The sequence below is a fragment of the Halichoerus grypus genome, chromosome 1 (assembly GCF_964656455.1).
Source record: "Halichoerus grypus chromosome 1, mHalGry1.hap1.1, whole genome shotgun sequence".
Classification (NCBI taxonomy): domain Eukaryota; kingdom Metazoa; phylum Chordata; class Mammalia; order Carnivora; family Phocidae; genus Halichoerus; species Halichoerus grypus.
The window spans coordinates 215,022,000-215,033,585 of record NC_135712.1 but is presented as its reverse complement, the minus strand read 5'-3'; the positions used below and the strand labels follow the sequence as shown (position 1 = coordinate 215,033,585).

General features: G+C 59.2%; 1 protein-coding gene across 1 annotated transcript; it reads right to left on the bottom strand.

Annotated features, from left to right (window-relative positions):
- Positions 1–83: 83 nt before the first annotated feature.
- JSRP1 (junctional sarcoplasmic reticulum protein 1) lies at positions 84–7,357 on the bottom strand. The gene is made up of 9 exons (XM_036100991.2): positions 7,147–7,357; positions 4,953–5,212; positions 3,776–4,639; positions 2,668–2,830; positions 2,232–2,269; positions 1,952–2,072; positions 1,446–1,601; positions 696–784; positions 84–589 (listed from the first exon to the last, which is right to left on the bottom strand). Exons 3-9 carry the CDS (start codon positions 3,989–3,991, stop codon positions 170–172), a joined length of 1,203 nt encoding a protein of 400 aa, XP_035956884.1. The 5' UTR covers positions 3,992–4,639; positions 4,953–5,212; positions 7,147–7,357; the 3' UTR covers positions 84–169.
- Between the last annotated feature and the right edge of the window lie 4,229 nt (positions 7,358–11,586).

Here is an 11,586-nt window from a genome sequence, read left to right as displayed (position 1 = left end):
AGCCTAGACCTACCATCTCCGCCATTCAGGCCCGGGCAGCTGCCGGCGTGGAGGCTCAAAGGAGCAGGCGACCCTGGGGCGGCAGCACTCAATTTATTTCGCTGAACCGCGGGGCCACCGACGGGGTTGGGGGGGGTCCCAGGACTGTGTCCCGGGACCCGGGCCTGGCTCAGTCCCGCCCTTTGCCCGCGCGGTGCTTCTGGCGTCCGGGAGGCCGGTCCGTGTCGGGGCGCCGCGGGGAGTCCCAGGCCTGACTCTTTTTGTGTCCCGGGTCTCGGGAGTCCTGCATCCCATGCCGACGGCCCCCTTCGCGCACCTCCCAGCGCCGGGGTAGGGCTGCTCGGCGCTCCCTGGCGGCCGGTGGCTTCTCCTGCTCCCGAGGCCTCACCTCCTTCCGCGGCTTCTCCTTCCGCGGCCTTTCCTTTCGAGGCCTCTCCCCCTTGCGTGGAGGCTCCTTGGGCGCGCGCTTTTCCCCGGCAGCCTTCTCTGCACCCTCCCGGCTTGCTGGAACCTCGGCCTTCTCCTCCTTCTCCACCTGGGGCGCCCGAGGTCCCGATGGGGGCGCCCAGGCCTTGGGCTTCGGGTGCAACTGCAAGGCCGGCGGTGTGAGGTGGTGGGGCCCGCGCACACCTGCCCTGCGTGGGGCTCAGGCCCGTCCCCCCAAGGGCCTGTGGTCCCCTAATGGAAGCACTTACCGGGGCTGATGCTCGCTCCGGCGCAGAGCTTGGAGGTGCCCACGGCTCAGGGACAGCTGCAGGGGCCTCTGCCTCCCCAGCCACAGCGTCTTGGAGGGGAGGGGAGTCAGCCCAGGCCGAGGAGCGCAGACCAAACCCGCCATCCCAGCCCTCCCCCCAGAGCTCCCTCTCCCCTCCCTCCCGGCCTCCAGAAGGGAAGGCTCCTGGCCTCCGCAGCTAAGGCGCCCCCTTCCGTCCAAATCTCCCTCATTCCAGTTGCAAAAGGGCTGGCCATGTTTCTCCACGGGCTGCAGGAGCTCCCTGGCGCATACTACCCAGAGGGGGCTCACGGGGCCAGTCCTGGGGGGCAGAGCCCATGGGGGGTGAGGACCTGCTCAGGGAGGAGAGAGGTGCGCCAAGATCTGATCTGGGAGAGGGAGGGCCCCGGAGAAGGTCCACGGTGGGGGAAGGGGGAGGAGGCGCTTTCCACCAAAGCCCGCACAGAGGGAGGGCCCAGGCCCAGTCCTGGGGGCGCACAAGGCCGGTGGCTGCACAGGGGTGCACGGTGGGGCAGTGAGGGGACTAAGGAGTCCTCACAGAGTCCACACCAGGGAGAAGGGGACCAGCGGGGGGGGGGGGCAGGTATATGAGACCCGCCCCTGGAGGGGAGGCACACAGATCCAATCCTTGGGGGCACAGGAGCTCCCCTGGGAGGGCGGGCGGGCGCCCAGGTGCAGCCACTCCCGGGGGGCGGGGGGGGCTCAGACTCACCGCGGCACAGCTGGAAGGCCGAGCCCAGCAGCGCCACAAATGAGGCGAGCACCAGGCACTTGTTGAGTGACAGGTCTCCCCAGGGCCGCTCCTCGCTCGGCGCCGGGGCCGGGGGTGGTGAGGCCTGCACCTTCTTGCGCACGGGGCTCCGGGGCGCTGCGGGGAGCAAGGGCTGGGCTGGGTGCGGCCCCCAGGGGCTCAGCCCTGCCTGGCTACGGCTCCGGGCCAGGGAGCTAAGCCTGCGAGCTTCAGAGCTTCGCTGGGATGTGGAGAATACTCTAGAAGGCGATGAGCTGAAGCCTAGGAGCACCTTCCGCTGTGTTACCGTGAACCAGCGGAGGCTTCCAGCCCTGTCACTTACCGCTGGAGGCGCAGGGACAGAACCCCGCCAGCAGCCTCACTGCACCCTGTCCCCGCCCCCAGATCCAAGGACCCAGCCCAGGCCCTGCCCCCCTTGCTGGGCCATACCCACTCCCCCACCTCACCCCTGCCTTCTGCAAACCTACCTGCTCCTGCTTTCAGCCTCTCTTTCCCGGGTCCTGGGGCCACTTTGGCCACGGGCTCCTTTTCTGTCTTCTTGGGCCTGGCATCCACACTGCTTGTGGGGCTGCCCTCAGCTTGAGAAACCTATGAGAAGTCGTGAGTGGCCCGGGGTGTTTCCTTCCCCTCTTTCCTCCAAGGGAACCCAGACCCTTCCCATGGGGTGTAGAAAGCCACCCCCTTGGCCAGCGTGTCCCTGACTCCAGGGGCATCCCAGGCAGAAACCCCAGGGCCCCGGCTACTCACATGGGGCCAGCCGCTAGAGTCGGCCAGCCTGGGCATCGCTGTTGGAGGAGAAGAGGGAGAGTCAAGGTCGTGAGACACCCCCCCACACCCCTAAGGCCCATCCCACCCTCTGCTGGGCTCTGCTGCCGGGGCGGGGGATCGCTCCCATTTTACAGATTAGAAAGCAAACAGGCTCAGGGGCAGTCCTGCCCCAAGGCACGCAGCACTTTGCTGGCAAGCTAGGATTTGAGTCCTGACCTGCGTGGCCCAGGACCCGTGTCCCTGGGGCTCCTTATAGATCCCCCAAGGCACTAATGGACACAGAGGGTGGAAACGGGGAGCACAGTTTGAGCCAGTTCAACGTGGGAGTCTTAGTCCTGGTCTCTGCCGGTTAGCCGCCTGGCTCAACAGGAGGACGGGGGTGGGGGCTCCGTCCGGCCCGCACCCCTGTGGGTACCTTGAGCCCTGTCCTCCTGGGGCTGGTCAGGGCAGGGGTCAGCCAGTGTGGAGAGGTCCTCGCCTGCTTGGCAGCTGCCCAGGCCTCCATCCAGCTCCTGCAAGGCCCTGGTTGTCATGGAGACGTCTGAGCACCTCGGATCCGGGGCTGGGCAGGGGGAGGCCTGGAGAGGGGACATCTTGGTCAGAGGCGTCTTGCATTTGCTGAGCCCCTGCTGTGGGCCCGGGCCTGACCTGGGGGCGCCCCTTATACATGAATGAAGTGGCCCCCCACCTCTCAGCTCAGCCTTTGGTGGTCCTTCTGCCTGGAACCTCCTTTGCGTGGCAGAGTCACCCTCGGGCGGGCGTGGCCCAGCTGCTCCCCCCAGCTGCCCCCCCCCGCCCTGGGGCCCAGAGAGGGCTGGGACCCACCCAAGGTCCCACGCAGATGAGCTAAGACAGCCCAGACCAGAACCCTTGGCCCCAGGGTCGGCTCAGGTTCTCTGAGACCAGGCACTATTTTTATCCAGTGCTGGAGGCCAGTGGAACAGGCAGAACTGCCTCCCGGCCCCTCCCAGGCTTTTGCCCCCCGCGGGGTCTCTGAACTGTCCTCGCGGGCCGGCCCTTGCGGGCCGGCCGTTTCTGGCACCCCAGCCCCCAGCCCCTCAGTCCAGAAGCTCAGGCTCGGCCTCACTCCGGCCACCACAGGCAGGAGCGCGGGGGCCCTGGGGCTTCCCGATCCCAGCGCTGGGGCCCCTGCCTCCTCCCACGGCCTCTACTCCCATAGGGCAGATAGGGAAACTGAGTCTCCAGGGAGCGCCATCCACCAGAGGTCGTGGGCAGCTTGTGGTCAAACCCAGCTCTGCTGGCTTCCCACAGCCATGTTTTGGGGTCCCCATGCCCCTGGCTGCCGGTGTTGGCTTGTTCTGACATCTCTGGTCGGAAGAGTGACCCCTCCCCGGGGCTGGAGCAGGGCACTGCGCGAGGGGCCCAAATGGGCAGTGGGCAGGTGCCCTTAGGTATGTAGGGGGGCAGCCACAAGAGTCGGGGGCCCCCGTGGACCTCAGAGATGCCCTCCCCAGACCCAAGGGACCCCCACCTCTGCCCAGGCCTCCCCCTGCCCCACTTACTCCACAGCCGCCACAGTGAGCCCGCTGGACAGATGGAGCCCGGGGAGGGTGGCCCCAAGACAGACAGCAACAGGTGCCTGGAGGCAGCAGTGTGGGCCAATCCGCTGAGCAGGCCGCAGCGGGAAGGGGAGGAGGGCCGCGGGGGGGCTGCGGCTGGGGTGGCCCCCACCCTTGCAGCAGGACCGAGCCTTGGCCAGAGGGTGACCCCACCCCCATTTCAGCACAGAGCCACTGCCCCGCTGGCCACGGCGGCCTGGGGATGTCGCTTCCTGTCTCTGAGCCTCAGAGAAGCAGGTCCTGGAGGTGAGGGCCCCCACAAAGGGTCGACTCGCTTCCTCTCTCGAATTCGGTCAGCAGGCCTATGAAGCCTGAAGGTGGCCGGGCTCCGCCGAGGTGAAACCAACTGCCAACTGCCTCCCTGCACCCAGAGCAGCAGGGGGGTGGCCTGCGGGACCAGGGGCGTGAGGGAGGGCTCCCCGGGCCGGCCGGCACGAGGCACCAGCCGAGAGGCCTTTTTTCCTCGTCTAGAATCCGCATTCCGTAACCGTAACCACGGGCGCAGCTGTGCTTCCAGGACCACAGTCAGCTCCAGAATATTCTGTCACCACAGAAGCAACCCCCTCCCCAGCCCCCGGCCCCCACGAGCCCCCTTCCCATCCGTGGATGAGCCTGTTCCGGACGTGTCACCCATGTGGACTCACACCCCGCGTGGCCTTCCGTGTCTGGTTCCCCCCTGAGCGTCGTGGGCTCAGGGTCTGTCCCCGGGGCCACGCGTGAGGGCGCCTCGCTCCTGCTTGTGGCCGCGGGACACTCCCGTGCATGGGGGACACGCTGTGTTTATCTGTTCCTTGGCATCCGACAGGGCTGCGATTGGAGGGGAGAGGAAGTAATTTGGTCAACTACAGTGTCAGATCCTGTCTTTATAAAATATAAAATGTGGGTATTTTGTTCATCATGGGTTTTTATGCGCTAATTTTTTTATTGTGGTAAATACATAGAACATGAAATATATGACTTTAATCTCTTCTAAGCACACAGCTCAGCGGCATGAAGCACACTCACCCCGTCCTGCGACCGCCCCCACCCTCCGTCTCCAGAACGTTCCATCTCCCCACACAGAGACTCTGTCCCCACGAAGCACGGACTCCCCACCCCCTGCCCCAGCCCCGGCTCCCACCCTCTCCTCTCTGTCTGTGTGGGCGGGACTCCTCTGGGGACCTCCTGGGAGTGGAGTCCTGCGGGATGTGTCCTTCGGGGTCTGGCTCCTCTCACTGAGCCCGGTGTCCTCGGGGTCCCTCCACGTCGTGGGAGGGGTCAGGGTCCCTTCCTTCCTGAGGCTGGAGCGTGTTCCCGCGTGGGGACGGACCGCGCCGTGTGTATCCTTCATCCATCGATGGACACTGGGGTGTTTCTACCTTCTGGCTGCTGTGAATCATGCTGTTGTGAACACAGGTGTGCAAATACCTGTTTGAATCCCTCCTTTCAATTCTTTTTTTCTTAACACCAGCTTTATGAGATATACTTTATATACCAGGCTAGTCAGCCATAAGAAAAAGTGGTTTTTATTATTAAAATGTGTGAAGATAACCCAAGGTTACGTAACAGTGACTTCCAGGGGCGTCTGGGTGGCTCAGTGTCCCGACTCTTGGTTCTGGCTCAGGTCATGATCTCAGGGTTGTGGGATCGAGCCCGGCGCCGGGCTCTGCACTCAGCGGGGAGTCTGCCTGAGAGTTTCTCTCCCTCTGCCCCTCCCCCTGCTCACATGTGCGTCTGCGATCTCTCTCTCTCTAAAATAAATACATCTTAAAAAAAAAAACCCAAACCCCAAAACAGTGAATTCCATTTAGTATGGTTGAACCAACAGTACCTGCCCTGTGAGCTTATGTGGGATCTTAAAATACCAGTTCGCCTGGCAATGACCAAAATATCCATGGGTAGTGACCAAAATGGCTCGATCTCACGACCCTGAGATCTGAGTCGACCTGAGTCGAAATCAGGAGTCGAACACTGGACCGACTGAGCCCCCCAGGCGCCCGCAAAGTGACCAGAAACAACTTAACCCCCTCCAGCAGGAGCCGTGTGTAACCAACACCCTCTGTGGGCCTCCAAAACCCAGCACTCCCTTTCCGATGTTTACAAGCCACTCGGCCTGTGACATTCACTTGCAGCCGCCTGAACGGACTGAGACAGGGCGCTGCAGATGCAATTAGTTAAGATGAGGGCGTACGGGGACAAGGTGGACCCCAGGCCAACAGGACGGCATCCTTGTAAGAAGAGGGACATTTGGAAAGAGGCGTGCACAGGGAGAAAGAAGATGATGGAGCTACGCGCCACGCGGGGAGGACACAGGCGGCCGCCCAGGAGCACCGGGTGGGCGGGGGCGTGGGCAGGAGCTGCAGGAGGCAGGAAGGACCCCCCCAGCCTCCCCGGGGTGGGGGCGAGCGCGCCCTGCTCATGCCTGGATTCCAGAGTCCGCCTCCAGAAGGTGTTTTCAGCCCCCCGCATTGTGGTTATTAGTTACAGAAGCTCCAAGACACTCATACACCCCAAACCTTCATTCTCCCCATGTGGTTGCACAGAGAAACGGGGGTCCCTTGCTCTGGGGGGCTCCGGGCTCTCCTCTCGATATTCAGAGGCACATCCTGAGTCCTGTACCCAGGTGTTTGCAGCCGGAAAGCCTGGGCCACTTTGGGACCCCTACAGGGAGTGGGTTTGGGCAGTGAGTGACCATCAGTACAAACCCTGAGCGGATCAGGTCTCCCCAGGAGCCACCCATGAAACCTGACAAGCCTGCCCCCCACAGTGGAGGCTAGCGGCCTGCTGCACCCCAAAACCCTGCTCACAGTCTTCCTTGGTGCACAGGAAACCCAGAATCCTAGACAGCGTAGACGGCTCAGAGAAGACCACTGTTAACACGCCCAGCACGCTCCCATCCCACACCACACACTGTTTGATACCCGTGTGTTCTCGCCTCGGGTGCAGGGCTAACTTTTGTTTTAATAGTATTTACAGATTCTTTTTTCTCTTGTTTAAATAGACTCCACACCCAATGAGGGGCTCAAACTCACAACCCCGAGATCAAGAGTCACATGCTTTACCCACCAAGCCAGCCAGGCGCCCTTCCATATTCATTTTTTAAAAACTAGCCTCACGGGGGACACCTGGGTGGCTCAGTCGGTTAAGCATCTGCCTTCGGCTCCTATCATGATCCCGGGGTCTCGGGATCGAGCCCCGCATTGGGGTCCCTGCTCAGTGGGGAGTCTTCTTCTCCCTCTGCCCCTCCCCCTGCTTGTGCTCTCTCTCTCTCTCTCTCTCTCTCTCTCAATAAAATCTTTAAAAAAAATTGAGCCTGTTCTGGACGTGTCACTCACGTGGACTCACACCCCGCGTGGCCTTCCGTGTCTGGTTCCCTCCCTGAGCGTCGTGGGCTCGGGGTCCGTCCCCGGGGCCGTGGTGTGGGCGCCTGGCTCCTGCTCCCGCTCCGTGGCCACAGGACGCTCCCGTGCGTGGATGGACCATGTTGTGTGTACCTATATGTCCACTGGTGGACATTGGCTTGTCTCCACCTTAGGCCGTTGTGAATCGTGCTGCTCGGAACATGCGTGTACTAAGTATTTGGAGTCCCTGCTTTCAGTCCCTCTGGGAAGACGTGTAGGATTGGAATTGCTGGTCATAGGGTCATTCTATGTTTAGCTTTCCCGGAACCACCAAACTGTAACATACTCTCAAGGGAAAAGAAAATGTAGTTTGCAAAACAAGATGTTCAGATGTTCACTAACGATGCTAGGTTTTTGGTTTTTTTTTTTAAGATCTATTTATTTATCTGAGAGAGAGAGAGAGAGTGCGGGTGAGCGGAAGCTGGGGTGCAGAGGGGCAGAGGGAGGGAGAGAATCTCTAGGAGACTCCCCACTGAGCGCAGAGGCTGCCACGGGGCTGGATCTCAAGACCCTGAGATCATGACCTGAGCTGAAACCAAGAGTCAGAGGCTTAGTGGACTGAGCCACCCACGCGCCCCATGATGCTAGTTTTTATTTTTATTTATTTTTTAAACATATTTTTAAAGATTTATTTATTTATTTATTTGACAGAGAGAGAGAGAGAGGGAACATAAGCAGGGAGAGTGGGAGAGGGAGAAGCAGGCTTCCCGCGGAGCAGGGAGCCCATTGCGGGGCTCGATCCCAGGACCCTGGGACCATGACCTGAGCCGAAGGCAGACGCCTAACGACTGAGCCACCCAGGTACCCTGAATTGTACACTTCAAATGAGACTATTGCAGGGGCTCCTGGATGGCGCATCAGTTAAGTGACCAACTCTTGATTTCGGCTCAGGCCCTGATCTCAGGGTCATGGGATCGAGCCCCATGTGGGGCTCTGTGCTGGGCTGGAGCCTGTTTAAGATTCTCTCTCCCTCTGCCCCTCCCCCCTCTAAAAAATAAATTAAATTAAAAAAAGAAAAATAAAATAAATGAGATTATTGCATAGTATATGAATTCTATCTGATCAAACCTGTTACAAAATGTTAGGAGTTCCAGAAAAAGATAAAGCTATATAGAATAAATATATTATCTACAGTATTAATTATCACTGAAATATAACACAGAATAAGGTATATAGATAAATACTACAAAATTAGATACAGCAAAATATGTGTTTGTAAATATATAAATATATCAAAATGTATATAATGTGGAGTATTTTATATCCACACATAGAGTGTAAACACAGATATTAAAAATATACACAAAAGGAAAGGTCTGGTAAGAAATATGCCCGTATATATTTAGTGTCCTCAGTGAACATCTATTGCTCTTGGCTTTATTTATTTATTTATTTTTTTAAGTAATTTCTACGCCCAACGTGGGGCTGAAACTCACAATCCCGAGATGGAGAGTCGTGCACTCCATAGACTGAGCCTGCTGGGCGCCCCGTGGGTCTCGTATTTAGCAACAGAAATTCTGTAGAAATGAAGGTAAAACTAGGTGAACACAGAGGAGGGGGCCACGTGGGGCAGGAAATAGAAGAGCCACGCCTTCGTGTTCTGACCTCTGCCTGTGGACCGTTTTCTTTCTATCAGGAAACCTCTGCGGAAACATTTGCCTCACTGGGTGTATCCAGGAGCCCGAACATGGAAAGTACAAAGGAGATAAGAAGAACGGTTCGCGCCTTTGAGATAAGCCCTGCTCACGTCTGTGTCATCCATCCCCTCGGGGGCTTCCAACGCGCGTGTTTGCGACGTTGTCCCGATGCCACCAGCGTGGCCTGTGGTCCCGTGCTCTCACGGCCACAGATGCGTGTGTGTGGATCCGTGGCCAGATGGCTGCTGGGCTGGCTGACACCTCTCAGTTCTTGCCTGTTTTCCTGCGGCTTGGTCCACGGTCCAAAGGCCTGCCTTTCTGTTCCTGGGAGCTGAGATCGGAGAAAGGGCCAGGCTGGGCATGATAACAGGAGCTTCGAGCTTCTTCCAGTTTTTACTCTTTAGTGTTTTATTATGAAAATTTCCAAACGGTTGAGGAACTTCTCCAGCGGACAGACACCCACACACCTCCCGCCTCCATCCTACCAGTAACGTTTGCCGTGCTCGCTTTGTCTGGCTCCAGCCGCGTGTCCACGGCCCCGTCTCTCGTCTTACTTTCTGCGTTTTATTTTAAAGTCGGATGTAGATATTGAAACACTTCAGCGTGGACTAGAGATCCGTGTGTTTGGCTGAAATTCACACGCCACCAGCTGTCACTGACCCAGACGCCCAAGGTTCACCTCACTCCACGTGGGAGCTCTCCGGGGCCGCTGTGATGGATGGCCACCAATTTAGTGGCTTAAAACCACAGGGATTGATTCTCTGACTGTTTGGGCTCGGAAGTCCTAAAACCCTGGCGCGGGCAGGGCTGGTCCTCCCTGGGGCCCCTGGGGAGACCCGGCTCTGGCCTTTTCCTGGCCAGCGGCCCCCCCTCCATCCTCACCACCAGCAGCACGGGGTCTGCCCATCTCTGGGACTCCCACCCTCTGCCTCCCCCTCGTGAGGGCCTCGTGAGGATGCCGGGCCCCCGGGAACCCAGGGTCACACCCTCCTCAGGGGCTATGACTTGCTCCCACCTCAAAGTCCCTTTTACCATGTGAGGTGATACACCCACATGTTCTGGAACTAGGACATGGACGTTTTGGGTGGCTGTTTTCAGCCAACTATACTCTACAATTCCTTTTTAAAAATCAGAGTGAGACCCCCAGCTTCCCTGGCACCCCCAGATACCTAATCGCCATACTGATTTCACCCGGACATGAGGCGTGGGCTCTCTCCCTCCTCGACGTGCTCACGCCACACCCTCTGCTGTCCCGTACCTGCAGCTCAGCTCTCACCACCTCCAAGAAGCCCTCCCTGGCACCCCTCTTTCCTACCCTGCAGTCTAGGGGTCCCTCACCTCTCACAGGCCCATCCCGCCAGTCTGGTTTCTCTCTTGGTCCCCAGCAAGCCCAGCCAGGGCAGGCTGCCTTGAGCACCTGACCCGGAGCCTTCCTCCCCACGAGGTCCTCTGAGAGTGGAGGTGTCCTTCCTCACAGACTCGGCATTTACAGGTGCGCCCAGAGTAGACAGAGAAAGGAGAACATGACATTTGCGGGACACGGGGCGGTGTCTCGGGACATCTGTGGTTGTCACGACGGGGGGAGGGAGCTCCTGGCACTGAGTGGTGGGGGGAACCAGAGATGTGCTCACCCCCCCACAGTGCCCAGGACGGCCCCCAGACATGGCCAGCCTGACCGTGCGTGGTGGGAATTCATTGCCGTGGGAGTACCTGAACCCTGGTGTTCCCAATCCTGGTGGTGGCAGGCGCCTGGGTCCCCGCCCCGCCCCCACAGCCACTAAAGCCGATGAAAATGTTCCTTGTGCCAGCCGCCCCCACCTCCCTGACAGCAGGCAGAGGGAGCCATCCCCAGACCCAGAGCCCAGCCTCCTCAAGAGGATGAGGGACACTGCTCCCACACCCCTGCCCCGCGCTGGGAGCCCCCGGATGCCCTGCCCCCTCCCCGCAGCGACTCTCCCTGACTCAGATGCCCTGCCCCACCTGACCCCACACACACCCCCTTTCTCTCCCACTTCTGCTTCTCTGCAAGTTGCTGCGACTTGTTTTTTACCAGGAGGCTACATTTTTGCCCCTTTCCACCCACGATGATTCCAGATTAAAGAGTGCTTTGGCCAGCAACAGCGCAAAGCCTGTCGATGAAGAAGGACCCTTCCCTTCCCACCCGAGTCTTGGGTCTCTCGAGGCTGGTTCCCTGTAGGCTGAAGAGGGCTACACCTCATTCTCCAGACTGTGCCCCCGGCAGGTAAGGACTTCTGGTGGACATCTCACCAGACCAGGTTCTTCCTGGGCAGTGGGCCAGGGCAGTCTCGAACACACCGGTGCTGAGGGTCAGCTGTGATCTCTGTCACTTCCTGGCCTCAGCATGGGGGGTAGACACCATTTGACCAAGTGACTAGTGGCAGGTCTGGATTCTGGACTCTTGGCCCAGAATCACTCATCTGCGCAAAACGCTGGAGAGCCAACAAGAGGCAAAAACCCAAAAACCAAAAAAAAACAAAAAAACAAAAAAAACCCCGCCCAACCAGATTTCAAAACTCAGAGTCTCTTCCAGTCTCAAAAAGACAGGGCCTACATTATAACAAAGACCCCGATCCTACAAATAGTGAGGACATGGCATCAGCAGCCCAGGGTGGGTGGGCTGGAAGGGGCCTCCGCGATGAAAGCCTGCCCCTCTGCACGACGACTGAAAACAATTGGAAAGTTAAGGATCCACTTGCTTTTAATTTTCACCACAGGC

What these genes read in the sequence shown, in the direction of transcription:
- JSRP1 (XM_036100991.2), bottom strand. Translation starts at nt 3,991, where the DNA reads ATGGGGGTGGGGTCACCCTCTGGCCAAGGCTCGGTCCTGCTGCAAGGG. An exon ending in ACTCTAGCGGCTGGCCCCAT is followed by an intron (nt 2,073 to 2,231) that starts GTGAGTAGCCGG and finishes GACTTCTCATAG; the next exon opens with GTTTCTCAAGCTGAGGGCAG. An exon ending in CGGAGCGAGCATCAGCCCCG is followed by an intron (nt 590 to 695) that starts GTAAGTGCTTCC and finishes CCGGCCTTGCAG; the next exon opens with TTGCACCCGAAGCCCAAGGC.